Genomic DNA, 19,299 nt, shown 5'->3' with positions numbered 1-19,299 from the left:
TCCCACCAATTTTTCTCAGCACCAAGTTAAGCATTTTCCATTGATTATGATGCTAGCGTAACATATTTTTATGAACTATCCATGTGGCTTGAATGTGATTTCATGCATTTTTCTTCTTTGAACAAAAACATCTTCAGTTTTGAAATTTGGAATGTGCCTTTGACCAGCTTCTTGTCTCCATTTCTTAGCATGTTCATATTATAAATTCCATATAAGGAAATACATTTAAGTGTTGATGGGGAATTTTAATCTGAGATTTAGATAAAATATTTGTATACTGTTGAAATATTTTTGTGATATTCATTTTATTTTTTGGTATCAACATTATTGCTGATATTCTTAATAATTGAAACATAGATCCATAAACCGGATATGGATCTAATTGGATTTACCAGAGGCAAAAAATAGGGACAAAAATTGTAAGTATAGATCCTGTATTTGTCTTCAAGCAGATGTTTCCTCTGCCTCAAAAACAAAAATGACAAAAAAGGAAGACATTCAAAGCATTAGTTTCATTTTAGTCATGAGATGTAAATCGTAAGTTGAATGCTTAGGTGGTACTAGTATCAGAGTATATCCACTGTTATAGGGAGTAGTTCCCATCAGCTCCGAAAAGGAGAAGATATAGGAGGTTTCTGTGTGTCTTCAGCTGGTAAGCTGGTGGCTTGGCAGATGCAAACATTACAAAAGTAAAACCAGATTATTATTATTTTACTATTTAAAGTTAAATAAGTTAAATTCTATAATCACACCTACAGTTAGGAGGAATTAGACTCTCAAAACATGTAGTTTCACATTGGATAGCATAACTTTTTATCTTATAAAATAGGTCCCATCCTGGACAGTTAAACATATATAAAAAGCATATATATAAAAAATATATAATAAAAAGCAATCATATAGACTTATGAGGGGAAAAAAACCATACCAAAATAAAACTGGTGATAAGCAGCCAGAAATGTAGCTATTATATAAAGTTGATTTATCATATTAATTTTAAAGTTTATCCTTCAAGTCAGTGTTTAATCTTGGCGACTGGCTGGACTAGTTGTTGCAATTTTCTTGACAAGATTTCAGAAATAGTTTATTCCTGCCTTCTTCCTGTGACTGAGAGTGACTGGTCGAAGATCATCCATGTGGTTTTGGGCCTATGTCTGGTTTCTAACCTGGTGCTTAACCATTACACCACCTTGATTCTCATTTATGTTTGTTGTGTTATGTTGTTTTGTGTTGTATTATGTTAATTATAGCAAGAGGAAGAAGTGTGAGGAAATGCTATTGTGATAAGTGCATATTTTGAGAAAAGCTCTGCCTATTTTAGTTCTTCTTTGAACTTCATGTCAACCTTAATGAGTTCATTCTAATTCTCCCCTGGATTGTGGAGTAGCAGAAGACCTTGGACAAACCTGAAATGTGTGTGATTTAAAACACATTACAGGCTTCTTTGCAATATTCTATATTTAAAATATTTACATCAAAATAGGACATTTTGGCACTGACCCTTGACCACCTTCACCCCCAGCCAACCACCTCAGCCAATTTAAAGCCAGTTTTCCTTCTTCGCTGGTCCAATGGGTCCCTGTTTCTTTGCATCTGGCCCTTCATCCCTGCCCATTTGTCCAGACAACTTTGGTTGCACTGGGCAAATAGCCCCAAGCCAATGGGTAGTGGGCGACAGCTCTGGGGCTGGGGAGGGGGTGACTTAGGTGGCTGGAAGGGGATCAGCATGTAAAACAATCAGTGACAGGCTGGAGGAGAGAGCAAGAGGTGCAGTGGTGTGTGGCTCCTGACACTGTGGGGGAAAGAGTGATGGCATGTTGGGAGTGCAGCCAAACTAGGCATCAGGCCAGAGTCCAGGCACAGAGGCCACAGTGGGGTGGTGGTGGTCAATATGGGAAACTGCACCTGATCCTGCCAGCCTGACACCAAATGGGCAGTTCGGTTGTCATCTCCTTCCCCCTCGCAATGCCAGCGACTATGAGCCCCCATACCTCTTGCTCTTTCCCCCAATGTGATGACCCGGAGCATAGCACAAAAGCAACACAATCAGAGAACAGGTCTAACCCCCCTTTATTGCTCCAACTTTGCCCCCAAATGTTTACACATTCACTACAAGTCCTGGAGCAAAGTTCTCACACACACCTTCAGAAGCCTCTGGTTCTGAAGCTTCTGGTTGCAAGTAGTTCAATAAGCAAGGTTAGCCACACAGCAACCAGGACCAGCAGTCCAATAAGCCAGGTTATCCCAAACATTAACCAAAGCCAGCAGTCCAATAAGCTAGGTTAGCGAAACAGTAACCAGAGCAAGAAGTTTAGCGAATCTGGAAAACTGGCAAGCCCCACAAAACAGAACACAGCAATCTCCAGATGTTGGCAAGTGCTCATGAGGCTCCACAGATTCAACACTTGTTCTGGACAAATGTCCCTCTCACCGGCACCTCCTTACATCTCAGTCCCTAGGTATGCCTTGTGAAAGGGGGCGGGGCACTCTCCTCTCTGGTAGCCAGCTCAGTCAGCGTTGATCTCGCTGTCTCTCTTCCCTCCTTGCTCTCGGATCAGGAGGTGGTAGTCCTTGCTCTTCTCCTGAACTCTCCCTGTCTGCAGGCCTTAGTAATTCAGAAAAGCCTTGCCTAGACAGACTCTGCCCTTCCCCAGTTTCCTCCAAGGCCAATGGAGCCCCTCTTTCAATCTCTGTCAGCTCTTGTTCCAGCTCATCTTCCCCCACAGATTCAGACTCTGACAGGAGCACGACACCCAGCCTGCCACCAATCCTATTGCATGCTGCCCCCCCCCAGCCCCCTTGGTCATCCCCTCAGCACCTTTGCTACTGCCCAGTGCAGCCAAAAGCCTGGGTTAAACTGTGTCTGGCCAAATGGGCAGGGATGAAGGGCTGGGGCGGAGGGCCTATTGTCAGTGGAGAATGTCCAGTGGAGGGCCAGCAGAAGACAAAAGCTGACTGTAGATTGGCTGAAGTGAATGGCTGGGGGTGGCACAGCCAAGGGTCGATGCCAAAAAATCCTAGACCCTATTTACATCCAGCTGCTTAGGAGAATGTACCACAAACTAGTTAAAATATGAAGCTCTGCATAACCATGGAATATTTGAAAAATCGCATCCACAGGTTCTCAGTGCTTTCGTCAGTACAACAGAAGCAACATTATGGAGTTGCATATTGACAATCAAATACTATTTTTAAATACTAGTGTTTAATTCTCTTTAATACTACAATTGTTAACAATAAGCATTGTTAAGGATTTTCTGCAGGGAAAGGATTCTGTCATTTTTTTTTCAGATTAATCTATCCTCATAATATTTTTATATCTATATGGATTATATTGGGAAGGTCATATGCACGAATCAAAGATCCAGAATATTGTTGCATTGGTCTGTACTGTGTTGATCATGTACAGTATTTTCTTGTGGATCACGTATAAGATTTGTGCAAAATGCTATGCTGAAAAATTTATTAAGACTTGTGTTCATTTAAATTAATTTGTATATGGCCAAGTCTTTTACTTTTCTCTTTAAAACAATTATTGTGTAACTGTATCAAAATTCCTTTATAACTTCCAGTTGCTTCAGAAGCAGTTTACATGGGCTAAAAATGTGTCTATGCTGACAAGTAGAAATATTATTTGAGAAAAGCAAATCTAAACATTTCTTAGTTTTTGCATTTGATTACTAGTTAATAGGGACAGTGCATAGACTTTTTCTAGTTTTATACATGCTAGACTGCTACATTTCATCTTGTTGAATCTTACTGATTTTGCATGGTACCTTTTCAAAACTGGGAGATTAATTTTTACTCTTAATCACAGCAAACCTAGAAAAAAATACCCTAGGTGTATCCTGAAATTACAGCACTTGATAAAAATCTAATGCATGTTTCACAACAGCTACCTTTTTTTTAGTGGACTGTCTTCTCAGTTTAAAGTTTTAGAAAATTTCAGACCCTGACATTAATTTAAAAGCTATTCTCGTCAAGTTATCAAAACATGAAACTCTTAAGAGCAGTTCATAAATCATCTGCATTTAGGACATGCAGAGATCTTGCTGTCTGATGAAAACCTGAATGATTTATTTCCTGACAAGTGTACTACTGTCCTAAATGGCTAGCATAATTTAGATAGAGAATGTTTGTTTTATTGTTTTGTTTTTAAAAGGCATGTGCTTGATTATTTGAATGAACCAAAATAAATCAGGAATTGAAAACTGTTCCTTCAACTGTTGCTGAACTGTCATTCCCATGACTGTCCACTATTCAGGGATACTGAGATCATTTAGTGCTATCTGAATAGCTACATATCTGATCCAGAAACTGGGCTTTATTGATGAAATACAAGACAAAGGCAAGAGGCAGATTGGAGGAGGATAATAAGCAACATGATGGTGATCATGGATGCTATAAAGCAATAGACGTGACTTCACAAGAAAGGAACTGAAAGCAGAATGTGTGTATGTGTGTGTGTGTGTGTGTGTGTAAAAGAGAGAGAGAGAGAGAGACAGACAGACAGACAGACAGACAGACAGACAGAACCACACTTTTCCTTTCTTATGTTTCATATTGGCATGGTTTCAACAGGAAGAATCCTCTGAAATGGAAAAAAAAATAATGATTCATGAATGTTCATGAAAACAGCATTCAAAGCTGTAATTATTTCAGAATTAAGTAAGTCTTAGTTTTATTCTAAGAAAGCATATTCTAGAATCTCCTGGAGGTAACAAGATGAGACCTCAAAGGAAAAATAGAACTAGGAACACTTACCATTTAAGCAGATTGACTATCTACAAAAGAAGGAAAACTAGGAACTTTGTGATGGGATTTATTCAGCAAACTGAAAAATAAATATGAGATCTAAGCCACATGAGCATTGTAGGACCAGGCTTCCAGCTGACAAAGAGACTTAAGAATCAATAAGCTGGTTTTGATTACAAATCTTAGTATTATAATTATACCTTCAAGTCAGTATTGACTTCTGGTGACTGCCTGGACAAGTGTCTGCAGTTTTCCTGACAGGATTTCAGAATTGGTTCACATTATCTTCTTTCTAGGGCTGAGAAAAATAACTAGCCCAAGGTCACTCAGATGGCTTTGTGTCTAAGGCGGGCCTGGAACTCACAATCTCCCATTCTCTAACCTGATACCTTAACCATCACACTAAATTGATTGTCTGTTAGATTCGATTCGATTAGATGATCAAGTTTTTCTCTGAAATTTATGTCAATCTTAATCAAATTCATCCTAATTCACCCCTGGATTAGCAAGCAACAGAAGATGACAAACCTTTCCAGGTCCTTAAAATACATTACAAACTCCTTTATAATATGATATATTTAAAGTTGTACAGAGAGCTTTCTAAAATCTGGTTACCATAAGACAGTCAGTATAGGAACTTCTGCATAACTATGAAACATTTGAAAAATGCACTCATAGGATCTCAATTCCTGGACAGAATGACAGAAGAGAGTATATGCCTCTTTGGGGCATTATGGAACCATGGATCAGGGGCAGGGTTTGTGTCATGCTGCTGCTTTCATTGGTCGATCGCCCTTTGCTTCCCCCTCCCCCCCCCCCGCTGCTATTGAAAAAAACCTGTTTGGATAATTTGGAATGATTAATTTAGGTGCTGAGTTATACAAACCATCCTGCCTTAAAATATGTATGATTGTTATTAATACATAATTCATGGGAAGTCTTCAGTGGCAAATGTATTAATTTAGTTGCAAAGTTTTGTCCAGGAAGATCATTTGTGCGTATAAATATCTCAATGGGCAATACATTGTGTAGTGAGAACAATCAACCAATGGAAAAACACCTTGCCCTTGGAAATTGTGGGAGCACCATTACTTGAGACTTTCAAGAAGAGATTGGACTGCCATTTGTCAGAAATGGTGTAGGGTCTCCCGCTTGGGCGGGGGGTTGGACTAGATGATCTACAAGGTCCCTTCCAACTCTGATTATCTGTTAACTGTTAACATTTTATTTAAAACATGATCATACTTTTTATTGCTTTTTAAATTTAAATTTTGTCCTTCTCATGCTCTTTCTGTGTACTGATTGTTTATTGTGCGTTTTGTTTTTTGTTTGTTTGTTATTTGATTTTTTTTGTCTGCTACAATTTTCATCATGTAGGCAAAATGCAGGATGGGAATATGGAAAACAGCCAGAATAAAGGTAATGTTCTTTATATCAAGGGAGATTGTTAAAATTACTTTACAGAGCAAAATATTAATGAAGTTCAAATTGGGAATTGGGTTTGGGGTAAATACCAAGTATTCACAAACTGTCAGTCTTTCCTTTCACTGAAGGTGTGTGCGTAGGGTAGGGAGAATGAAAAATTTCATCACTGGAAATTAGGCTATTTAGAAGCTCCTGACAGTTTTGTGATGTAAGTATCAGTGCTATTAGAAAAAATAATGTATGGTGGATAAGACATAAAAATGACATTCTCATGAAAATGGCCAGATCAGGCATATTTATGTTTTGTATTGTTACAGTAAAAGAAAGTGTAGAAAAGCAATTCATCTAAAGCAAGAAGTTTAAAAAATGGTAGAGTTCCAAAAAGTAGCTTGTTATTACAGAAGTCTGTTGCTTGTGGTCTTCTCATGTCCTTAATAATTTCATATATTTACTCAGGTATGTTACTTAGTGAAAGGATTAGCCCTACAGCTGTGATAATCTTGGTCTATACAAACAACACAGATACGCATACATACACAAAACACACACACACACACACACACACACACAAACATAAACATGCACATGCATGCATACAGTTTGGGACTGAAAGACTTGATTGCATATATTCAGTTTCCTGAATTTTTCAGCAAGAATGTGACACAGCAATATTTCCTTTATCGTTTGTCTGTTCAAAATCTGTATGTCTAAATTATCCTTTTTAAACCAAAGAAGAAAATATAAATAAATAAAAAAACAGAAATGCATATTATTTTGTTGATTTTTTTTAACTGTAGAGCCTTTTATTAGGATTTGTTCGTTGATTGTATGCATCCAGAATCACAGTTGTTCTAGATGGGCAGCAATATACTGTACATTTCTTAAATACATACATGTAAAATTATAGAATTAGGAAATGATTTGGGTCTCACGAATCTGGGATTGTTTTTCAGTTATTTCCATCAATCCCCAGTGTGTATGAATAAATGTGGGAAATGGAGACTAACAAAACATCTAGTAGATATCAGATTACTTATCTCTAACCTAACCCCGCTCTCTGATGATAAAGTGAAGTTTTACATTTATTGTAAAAAGTAGTAAAATATATTTTTATTTATGTATGATTACTCAGTCTGTAGCTGAATGCATAGATTAACTGCGTAGATTAATTTGTCCAGGCTGAAAACAAAGTAACAAAAGATCTTATATCCAAAGTTCATTAAAGTATGAAGAATCAGTAATGGTTATTTATCATACTATTAAAATTATAATCCCAATTCTTAGTTTTTTAAAGGAATGTATAATCCCCCCAAATACTGCTTTGTATTTAAGCCAAACAGCAGGATGGGGCAGCTGCAATGGAGATGCAGCCACTCAAGAGTGCTGAAGGTGGAGAGGGAGGTGATAAAGACAAGAGAAAAGCCAACATGCCCAAGAAAGAGAAATCTGTCCTCCAAGGAAAGCTAACTAAATTGGCTGTCCAAATAGGCAAAGCAGGTAAGATACACACTGATACTGTATATATATTAAGTGAAAAACTGTATTAGTGCTCTCAGTTTTGATGTTAGATTTTTAACATCAGTTTGCAGAAAACTGTCTTAGCAAATTTGAGAGAGAAATACACCAACACTCATTTAGATACTATTAATTCACAAGCGCTGCTAAATCAAATATGTTTGTTTGGTTTTAGATTGATATGTAAAGAATAAATATGGTTTGTAATTATCATGATGTGTAAGTTCAAACAACTTTGGCTTATTAATCATCATCAATCCACAGTTTACATCAAATCTATTCTTACTGTCAACAAGAGAGAAAGAAAGAAAAATATTCTTTCTTTTCTTCCCTATCACATCTGGAATGTGCAATTATAATTCTAACTATTCTAATATTTTATCTTTTATTATTGCACAAAAATGGGTCAAATTAGCAATTGACCATAGCAGGGATCTGCAACATGTCCCAAATTTGAAATAACCTTTCTCTGTTCAAAACAGGTTATTTCAAATTCAAAGCAAACAACTCTCACAATAAAATGATACATAGTTCAAAGAAATAAAAATCTTGAAGGCAGCATGGAAACATCAATACCCCATTTGATACGAGTGTAGCATTTTTTCTCTCAACACTGTTCAACTATTACAAAGTCTGCACTACTATTACTGTTAATCTTCTCATCACTCCTTATCATCCATCCTCTCCCACTTGTGACTATATGACTGTAACTTTGTTGCTTGTATCCTTACATTTATATTGACTGTTTCTTAGTATGTTTTGATTGCTTATTGTACCCTGTGACTATCATTAAGTGTTATACGTTATAATTCTTGACGAATGTATCTTTTCCTTTATGTATACTGAGAGTATTTGCACCAAGACAAATACCTTGTGTGTCCAGTCACACTTGGTCAATAAAGAATTCTATTCTATTCTATTCTATTCTATTCTATTCTATTCTATTCTATTCTATTCTATTCTATTCTATGCACTTTTAAGGAGACACTGTACCAAGTATATATAGTGGAAAATAATTTTTTAAAATTTCTGAACTATGCTAGTTGTAATAAACCATTATTCCTGTATTCTTGCTGATGGTATGACTTTTCAGTGACCCTTAGCTGCATATATCTAACAGTGTTGTCTTTATTTCTACAAATTAATACATTGTCTATCACTTTTCATGGTCAAAACTTGAAATGACTAGAGTAATTTGGTTTAAATTTAGCAGTTTGTATGTCACTTTGAATATAAATATGCAAGCTAATTACATGCTTTGTTGAAAAATGTATGTATGATTAAACTACAAAGACCAAAGGTGCTGTAAGAAGGTTAACATTCTGATAATGAATAGATAAAAACCATTTATTTTCTTTCTATATTAAACTATTATTTTCTTTCTGTATATTTACTGTTTGTGATACATTCAGGAAACGAAGATATAATTAGAATAGGTGCAAGCAAATAGACATATGCCAATAGATCTCCATGCCATTGGCAATTTAATATAAAGTGTTAGGAGAAGGAAGGCAATTCACCTATTTCCATACAAGTCACATGGCATTCCAGCATTTACTAATTCATCATTATTAACAATGTGGGAATTGGATCACCAAAAAAATATTCACTGTGTTTGAAGCGGTACCCCAAATTCCAAGTTATTGAAGAACATTCAAAAAAGGGAAATTCCTTATCCCCTTTTCTAACAATTTTCCGTACTGAAATTCCTGATGGCTAGTTCAATCTTCATCCTTAACCCTAGAAACCTCTGACATCTGAAATCAGTTACATAACTAAATTCACCTTTCTTGCCTTCATTTTTCTTCCATTTTATAGGTATTTATAACCCTCCTCATAATCCTTCCTCTAAAACAGGAGTGTGTCATAATGGCGTCATTATGTGATGTATCACAACTTTTCCCTCCCTTCATTAAACCAAGTATGGATGTGGCCAGCGCATGATGCATCCTGCCTGCAGCCCACGTTTGACAGCCCTGCTCTAGAACCTTCTCTTTCTTTTCCCCATTGCCTTTTCAACACAAAAAAATCCCCTCCAAGAATAAGAGAAAAGCATTACAGCATTGATGGAACTATTTTATACTAAAGGCTTAAATTGTTGTATCTTCTGATGTCCCAAAGAAAGGCTAGTAAATTACTTGGATGTATCCAATCTGACTTCATTTAATTTTTTGTTTGTTTGCAGCCCGTGTTGTAACCAAATAGCTCTGGGCATCTCTGTCATTCATATATGGCTAGGAAGGTTCTATTCTGATGTAATATATAAAAGAACAGATTGTTTTTTTAAAAAAAGATGATTGTTACATCACACACACACACACAAATTATTTTTACAATAAAAATATATATATTTGTCTCTTCCAGGTTTGGTAATGTCAGCAATCACTGTCATCATTTTAGTACTATACTTTACTATTGAAAACTTTGTTGTCAAGAAGAATCCATGGCTGCCTGAATGCACACCTGTATATGTTCAGTATTTTGTCAAGTTCTTCATTATTGGCGTGACTGTGCTTGTAGTTGCTGTTCCAGAAGGACTTCCGCTGGCAGTTACCATCTCCCTTGCTTATTCTGTAAAAGTAAGTAGCAGTCTCAAAACTAATATATCTCAAAACTGCTAGGTGGGCAGGAGGTGCGGCAAGTAATGGGAGTTCAACCTGTTGTGCAACACTCAGGTCTCAAATCCGGGCTGTCAGCTTTCGATCTGACAAGATCTGTTTCTTTAAACACTGAGCCATTACACCCCTCCCCTCTTGGGATAATGTTATTTGCCAGTAAATCTTTTCAAAACAATGATATTTTGTTAGCAAATTAAACTAAACTATACTCATGTATTTGGTTGGGAGCTAGTCCTAAATATTTAAGGACAAAGAAGTGATAATGAAGATTTTGATTAGGAGAATAAGGCTGTATTACCTACTTACAGAGCTAAGATTTTTAATGGTATTATACAAGCTATATGCACTTGCTATTGCATTGAGCACACTTTGTACTCTATCATTGCCATTAACTGTTAGTGGAGCTCCTATAGAGATTTTTGGGAACAGGTGGGAGGAAGGACATTTTGTTTTGAATGCTGGAGTGTGTCTTGTTCTTTGATGCATTTTATTTAATAAAAAACTGCACAAAGGCCAATGTTTGCTTGATTTTTCTAATGTATTCAGATTCTTCTTCAAGGATTCTATAGCCCAAATCTCCGTTTTGTTCTCCAGGCTAGTTTTTTTTTTCTTGTCCAAGACAATGCGGCATGAAAGATTGTGATATAGAAGATAATTCAGTATCAGGCCAGTTTCATAGCCCAGTTCTGGTCATAAAAAAAGTTTAAGGTTCACAGGACACTGTTTATGTCCATTTAACAATTTCACTCTGGGTTCTTTAGTTTACTTTGGGATAAATAGTAACGGTAACAGAATAACAGAATTGGAAGGAGGCCTGGAGGTCTTCTAGTTCAAATTTCTCTGCTCAGCATACCCTACACCATTCTGGACAAACGGATGTCAAATCTTTTCTTAAACTCTCCAATGATGGAGCACTCACAACTTCTGAAGACAAGCCGTTTCATTGGTTAATTGTATAAAAGCAGCTTTTTAAAGAAGTATATTTTTAAAAATCAGTATTGTCGATACTGTATGTCTGTTTAACTTGATGGTTTTGATGTAAAGTTATAACCAAGTGAGTAGGGAAGAAAAAAGGGCAGCTGACACAATTCTCAACATTAAATAAAAAAATTAAGATATAGTTGCTTTGGACAGAATTCTTTTGCTTACAGTGCAGGTTTCCTGACATGTATATTATATCCAAGGTTCGATCTGGATTTCTTTGGCTTACAGAAAAGTTGGCTGAGAGGCAATGTAGTCATGAAATATCTGAAGGGAGTGCAATTATTGCCCCAAAGAACAGGACCAGAACCACTGGGTTAAAATATCAGGGAAGGATATTCAGGATAGGCCCCAAGAGGAACTTCCAATCTGTATAAGCCGTTAGCCAATGATGCAGATAGCCTTGTAAAGTTTCATGCTGTTTTCCAATTATGCCTGATCCTGGATGGGAAAGCTTTGCTCATGGTCACTCATGCCTTAATTACCTCCTGAGTGAACCATTGCAATTCACTTTATATGGGGTTGCCTTTGAGCAGGCTCCAGAAGCTGTAGCTGTCACAGAATGCAGTGACCTAGGCAATTATATGTGCTTCTCAATCAGTGCATGTTACATCTCTGTTCTACAAGCTGCCTCAGATGCCAGTGTGCTTCCAGGTTCAATTCAAGATGTAAAGCCCTTCAAGGCATGGCCCCAGGTTATAGGAAGCATCTCTCTCCTATTAGGTCTAACCATCCATTAGATCTGGCATGAAAGGCACGCTGTGTCTCCTTTCTAACAGGGACGGCCATCTTTTCTATCTCTTGTGGAACATCACTTCCCCAGAAATTAGGTTGTCCCTGACCCTGCTGGCTTTCCATAAGTTTGAAAGAAATTGTTCTATGCTTAGGGATTCAGTTGAGTGGCAGAGCCTGTGAAATGCTTGCATTGATTTGTTGCTGGTTGTTTTGTTTTTTAACTTAACTTTTAACTGTTTTGTTTTTAACTGCTAATTATGTACATACAGTATTATTTCTAATGTTTTATATTGTTCTAAGGTGTTTCTAATTGCTCTGAATCATCCAGAGTCATGAATCAGAGATGGGTGGCCATATAAATTGAAATAACAAACAAATTTCTGCCACCAGAAATCTTCAAATAGAATCTGGATGATCATCTGTCAGAAATACTTTAGGACATTTCTTATTCTTGCCAACTTTGGACAAGACATTGGACTTCAACTCCCAGAATTCCCTATCCAAGCACTAAGCAGTTTGAATCAGTGACCTCTAAAGCCCTTCCAACTCTATGATATTATGAGGTGGTTGACAAGTTGTGGAAGGAAGCATATGATGTAGAGTCATTAAATATATTGTTGTTGTTGTTCTTATATTATTAATTTCAATGACTGCCTGTGCATATATACCTTTACACAAAGAGAGAGAGAGAAAAAAGCTCTGAAGGTACTTTGTGATCTGAGGCTTTTTTTTCTTTATAGAACAGCCTGCTTAATTAATAATATGCCAGCTGCTGTCTCTGTTCATTCTTGTACTTTATTTGATTCATCTTTGCTAAATAGTTTGACATAAGCAGGCTCTCAGGTCTGTGCAGCAAAACCTTTGAAATATTATTTGATCCCTGTACTGGTATCAACATTCTGTTAGCTCTAGAAATCCTAACTTTCCAATTCAATGAATCTAAAATTTATTGAGCTGGTAGCATGCAATCATGCTGAAGAGGGAGATGAAAAAGTCAACCCAGACTGCTTTAAAAATAGATTCCTTACTTGAAATTCAAAAGAAGAGAATTGAAAATAGAACTGACAATGCATTAGTGCCATTATGTAAAATTATGATGAGACTGTTTTGGTTGTGCACACAGAAAAAAAACACCCTAGACCTGGATAAAGTACAAAAAAGGAAACATAAAATGATGGGTTATCATCTGGGGTTTTCTCTAGATACTATCTAATGGAGATACATAAAATAAGGCACAATTGGCAATTTATGTTCCAGCAGATAAAGGATATGAAATTTGGAGATAGATTCGAAAAAACGATAGAGTCAATTTACTTGGTTCAGAAAGCTCATATAATAATTAATGGGGAATCTACAAACTCATTCAAAATAAGGAAAGGGGTATGGCAGGGATGTCCACTTTCACCTCTGCTCTTTAACTTGATTTTAGAAATTTTGTTGATAAGAATTAGATCTAACCGGGAAATGAAAGGGTTAAAAATCAAACAAGAAGAATACAAGGCCCAGGCATTTGCAGATGACCTTGTATTCTTCACAGAAGAACCAATAGAATCAGGACAAAACTAATAAAAGAGATAGAGAAATTTGGGGAAGTAGCCGGTTTAACAATCAACAAAGACAAAACTAAAATGATAACAAAAAATTTAACAGATAATCAGAAAATGAAATTAGTGGAAGAAACAGGACTACAAATTACAAAGAAAGTTAAATATTTGGGCATCTGGCTTACAGCAAGATGCTCAACAATAAAAGAAGATAATTATATAAATTTAGTACAGCAAATAAAGACTTAGAAAAATGGGAGAAAATACAGCTATCTCTGCGGCTATTAAAATGAACATTTTAGCAAGATTACTTTTCTTTTTTCAAACGATCCCGGTAAAATTTGATAATTTTTTTTTCCGGATTTAAATAAAATGTCTAAGAAATTTGTTTGGGCAGGTAAAAAAGGGAGGATAAAATTAAGTGCATTGCAGGATAATAGAAGCAGAGGTGGAAATGGACTCCCTGCCTGGGAAACATATTACAAAGCAGCAGGATTATTGTGGATTAAAGATTGGGCCAATCTAAGAAATAAAAAAAAATTAACCTTAGAGGGACATGATCTGCAGGCAGGATTGCATGCCTTCATGTGGAACCCAGGAAGTAAGACCCAAGCTTACTTCCACATTTGGAGGATTGGGAAAGAATTTGGAAAAAAATTATACAATAATGAAATCGTTGGTATAAAGAGAATCAATACAAGATGTGTTATCGGTGGTATCTAGCCCCTTTGAGATTAGCTAAAATGTACCCCAATTTAAGCCCGAACTGTTGGAAATGCAAGCAGACAAAAGGCACCTTCTTCCACGTCTGGTGGCTTTGCCCAAAAATTAAGAAATATTGGATAAAAATACAAACATGGATAAAAGAAATGACAACCTTCCAAATAGAACTCAAAGCAGAAAATTTTCTTTTCTTTCTTTTTTTTTTTTTTTTGAAAATTTTATTTGGGTTTTCACAAAAAAAATCATAATACAAATATAACATCTTTTTTTGAAAATAGCATGGTCCCGGGTTACACTTCTTCATACAGACACAAACTCAATTTCATGCTCACTTTTATGTTCTATTCCATATCTTATTACTGTTTTACATTTTCTACATAGTTTTTATCCTCTCTTAATTTTCTCAATTTTATTTTAATTATCTCATATCAATTCAAATCATTATATTTATACTTTTATCTGTCCTGTTTCAATTTCATATTTTCTTTTCTCATTACACAAGTTTTCTCCTGTAATTACTAATTGGAGTATGACACCTTTATGTCTTTTAATTTTATCCATTCAAATCTTAGTTAAGCTTCAATATATACCTTGAGGTTATAACATTCAATATAATACATAACTTCCAATTGAATTCTGCTTGGTACATTCTTAAAATACACACTATATTCTTAAAAAGTGATTATAAATATATGTAATTAAAACACACATTCCATTCCAATTCAGTTCTATCATTAATATTCATTAAAGTCTTAACATCTTTAACATTTCTTTTCAATTAAGTATCATACTTCCTTGGGAACACTTATAAGTTTTCCATAATTAATTCCCCCCCCCCATTTCTCTTCCCTTATATTTTATAAACATTAAATAATTAAAATGTTCCCATCGTTTCCTAATTCAATTCTTTAATTCATTTTATTTCATTTATTTATTAGCAAACATTTCACTAGATTACAATAACTATTTTATCCATCATTTTAATCATACGTTGTTTCATATTTTCTAAAATTATTTCTATTTCTATCTTATGTTCCTCTGCAGAATCCCTTTTTCAATTAAATTTTCACCCATTATCTCTAAATAGGCCCTTTTTCTCCATATCTTGTTTCTGTCCTTTATAACTTCTTTTCCTTTCCTTCTTCCCTCTCTTCTTCTCCCTCCCCTTTTTAGCCCCTTGTCTCTCTACTTCTAATTCTCTCTTCTGTATTCCCCTCTTCTGTTGCTTTCTAATATTATACTTATTTTTCAAGCTATTCTTCCTTTTCTTGGTCGTTTTTTCAAGTCTTAAACTTTTCATTCTCTTTCCCCCCTTTCATTTTTCTCCCCCACATAAAATTACTTGTTCATTAAAGATGGCTTCTTCTTTGTCCCAGTCTTCTTGTTCTGCAGGCATTTCTTGTTGCTTCTCATCATTCCAGATCTCCATTTCTAAGAATTGAAATTTGAAGCCAAAAGAACCTCTCCCTTCTTGTGCATCTTCTTTGTACTTTTTAAGTTCCATTTTCAGTTCATCTAGAAGTAGTGCCATTTTAAACACTTTTAAACAACCACCCGATTGATTTTAGTCATTCAAATGCAATAACCAAAAATCCAGGGATCACCAAATAATCCAAATACTCCCAAGCTATTTCTTCATGCTTCTTTTTTCCACTTTCTCTTCTTGGGGTTCTACTATTTTGTTGCCAAGTTTCAGTTAAAATGTATCTTTTAGAAGTCTTGTTAAGGTTTTACTGTAAATTCCTTTTAATTCCAGGCAGTTTCCTCCCTTTTTTTCAGATCCTGCCCTTTTATTTTTTTTCTCTCCTTTCCTGCTTTTAAAAGGTTTTAAATATCCAGAAATCTTTATTATCCCTTTGACATTTTATTTTCAGCTTAAATGCCTATTGATGTCAAAGTGGATTTTTTTTTCCAATTTCTTATTTAAATCTCTTAGCTGTCAGTATAGGGAAAGGGAGAGAAGAAGAAAAAACAAATCCTTTCCCTTTTTTCTCTCCTTTGCTGCTTCAAAGTCTTCTTTGGGAACAATGTTACTTTTTTTTTTAGTTTAAATTCCAGGGTACCTTAGTTCTTGCTTTTGCAGTTTAACTCAGTCAACCAAAACTTTCTCTTCTTATCTTCCTCCTGCACATTCTTTTCCGGTCAAGTTCTTCTTTGAGGTGGCCATTTCTGACCACCGCTGCAACTGCCTTTGGGAAAGGGAGTAATGGCCAGCTGAGGAGAGTTGTGGCTTTCTTCAACCCTGCTGGCAATCTCCCCCCTCTTCACCACCTCTACGGGGTGGCTTAGCCCCGAAACCAGCCAGCTCGCAGTGCTCCAGCGGCGAGCACAGATCAAAACCGCACACAATTGCAGTTTTGGTCTGTCCATAAAGAGGCTGAAACCGGAAGTCCAGCAGAAATTTTTCTGCTGGGAATAATAAAAGGAGACTTTTATTATTCCCAGTAGACCCAAAGGAGACACAAAAGAGATAAATATATTTAATTTTGCATATAATCACTGCAGACTAGCTCTTGTACAGTGTTGGAAAGGTGACCTCATGCCAACAGAGTTTAATAATCCAAAAAATCTACGATTGCGCTGAAATGGACAAACTTACTCTAAAATTAATAGAAAAGGAAGACTCAAAGTACTATACAGTCTGGGAAAACTGGTACAAATGGATGAATGGTAGAAATAAGTGAATAAATAAATAAAGAAGGAATAGTTTAAAGAGGTTAATATACAATAAATAATCAGGAATAGAAAATATGTTTTAGAACAATATTTGATATACAAGTACCGTCAAAATGATTTGCAATGTTTATAGTGTTTTTCATTTTAATGAGTTGTATTGTAATTTGTATTTATTCTTTTTTAATGTTTTACTGTTTAATAAAGGTTTTTTGAGAAAAAAAATAAGGCACAATATGGAAGATGTGGATAGAGATTTTTTTTTCTTTTTCTCTGGAAGGTTAGAATTCAGAGTTATTCTCTGATATGAATGCAAGGAGATACAATAAGAGGATATCCCTCTTTACATAATAGAGTTGCACTATTGAAATTGTTACCATCTGATCTAACATTCACGAATTTAGACTTTTAGAAAATGCATGACAGAAGCCTGGCAGTGGTTAATATTACTTTGCATGAAGTTCCATTTAAAGTGATCCATTTACTAATTATTACCTAATTTCACATTTTTATTCCTTAATGACTTGTTCTGCCCTCTTTGGTTACTATTCGCAAGCTTCTTCAGTTGTGCAGTATTCCCTTGGTAGAACCTTTTCATTGAATACATCTCTTTTCTTTTTCTTTCTATATTATGTTCATAATTTTATTAATATTTGTTGTGGGTTACTTAATTCCAGGGCATCGTGAGGGTAACCATTGGAGAAAGGTTATTAAATTAATAATGTTGGTAAAGGAACAATTTTCATTAGAAATTGCTAACATAAAATTAATACTCCAGTGAAGACTATTGTTTGCTGGAAAGAATAAAAAAGGCAACACATGATTATTTATTGACACTTTATGGCAATCAGTAGGTAGCCATGTTATGCCTTTCTTTTTACAATATTATAGAATTCTTGCTCTCATATTCTTGAAAAGTTTTAAAATCATCTTATTTATTTATTTGTTTGTTTATTTATTTATTTATTTATATTTATTAAATTTATGTGCTGCCCATGTCACTGTCAAGTGGCTCTTGGCGTATATGTGATTAATTTCACAGTTTCAGGAAGTGAATGCCAATGAAGTTGTGTACTTCAACATATATAAGGGTTATCAATAATAAGTATAATTTAACAAATATTAATAATTTTAATGTATATAAAGTTATTTTCTTATACTCATATTTTATAAAAAAAGTTAAATAACATTATTTTTAAACAACAATGCATTCCATAAGAATAAAATATTTATTTATATGTTTTCCCTTTCAGAAAATGATGAAAGATAACAACCTGGTCCGTCACTTAGATGCGTGTGAGACTATGGGAAATGCTACAGCCATCTGCTCTGATAAAACAGGGACATTAACAACTAACCGAATGACAGTAGTACAAGCCTATGTTGGAGATGTCCATTACAAAGAGATCCCTGACCCAGATTCTATTCCAGCCAAAATAATGGATTTGCTGGTTAATGCAATTGCCATCAACAGTGCTTACACTACAAAGATTCTGGTGAGTTGATCATATTCAAAAACAAAAAGCTATAAGAAAAGACATGAATGTTGGCTTGGGAAACTCTAGTTTCTTAGAAATTTCACTTGTTGTTTTTTTTAAATGGCAGGGTGATGTAATAATCAATAGCTTGACAAAAAGGCATTGATATGTCCTCTCTTTTGTGTATATCTATGTCTCTGTCTCTGTACCAATAAATATCATATGTATTTTGTAATTTCCAAGCAGATAAGCCTCACTGTATTTAGTGTCTATTTTTTCTGAGCAAGTACAAGAATTAATTTTTGAATTAAAAAAGAATTTCAAAAGATGGAAGAAGTTGCCTTATGTATTTTTGCCTCTTGAACACAATCCAGACATTTTTATTTCAGGACCAAAGCTGCTTAGAGATCACAACAGCAATAATAATATAATTGTCAACCCTAAGCCCAGAGACAATTAAGTTCAATCCTTTTTTTTGCTTGCATGTAATGGACAGAATCTTGTCAGACTGAAGTTATAACCTTCTAACCTACTAGATATACCTCAAACCTCTTTTCCTTCTCCCTCATCCATCTCAGGATTGTTCAGTCTCTTAATCTGGGCCTCTGTTTGGGAAAGCTTTGGAAAAGTTCTTTGGGAAAACGCTTTCCCACTGCTCCTCAATGTGCAGATTCTATCACAATGGTATTTATACTGAACTTTCAGTTATCTTGCATGACTTGTACTATTCACTAAAGTGATATCCATTTTTCCCAGAAGTTCCCTGTAGTATATATACTATTTTATTTTTGATTTTCCTCCTCACGATAATAATTGCATGGAGGAGATTGCACTGAAAGAGAGGGGTGATTT

General features: G+C 35.3%; 1 protein-coding gene across 7 annotated transcripts in view; it reads left to right on the top strand.

Moving 5' to 3' along the window:
• Positions 1-19,299, top strand: part of ATP2B2 (ATPase plasma membrane Ca2+ transporting 2) — a 401,784-nt gene that overhangs the window by 323,345 nt on the left and 59,140 nt on the right. For all 7 annotated transcript variants that reach the window (XM_087954872.1, XM_087954870.1, XM_087954869.1 and 4 more), the window contains 4 exons: positions 6,133-6,174; positions 7,513-7,677; positions 10,060-10,274; positions 18,223-18,465. In XM_087954872.1, coding sequence (XP_087810998.1) covers positions 6,133-6,174; positions 7,513-7,677; positions 10,060-10,274; positions 18,223-18,465 — 665 coding nt within the window. The remainder of the gene's footprint in view (positions 1-6,132; positions 6,175-7,512; positions 7,678-10,059; positions 10,275-18,222; positions 18,466-19,299) is intronic.

Source organism: Notechis scutatus, chromosome 2 (genome assembly GCF_049901735.1).
Source record: "Notechis scutatus isolate UNSWTSFEM ecotype Mainland chromosome 2, rNotScu1.2, whole genome shotgun sequence".
Classification (NCBI taxonomy): domain Eukaryota; kingdom Metazoa; phylum Chordata; class Lepidosauria; order Squamata; family Elapidae; genus Notechis; species Notechis scutatus.
Note: the sequence above shows the minus strand (reverse complement) of the source record. Positions and strands in the feature narration are given on the sequence as shown.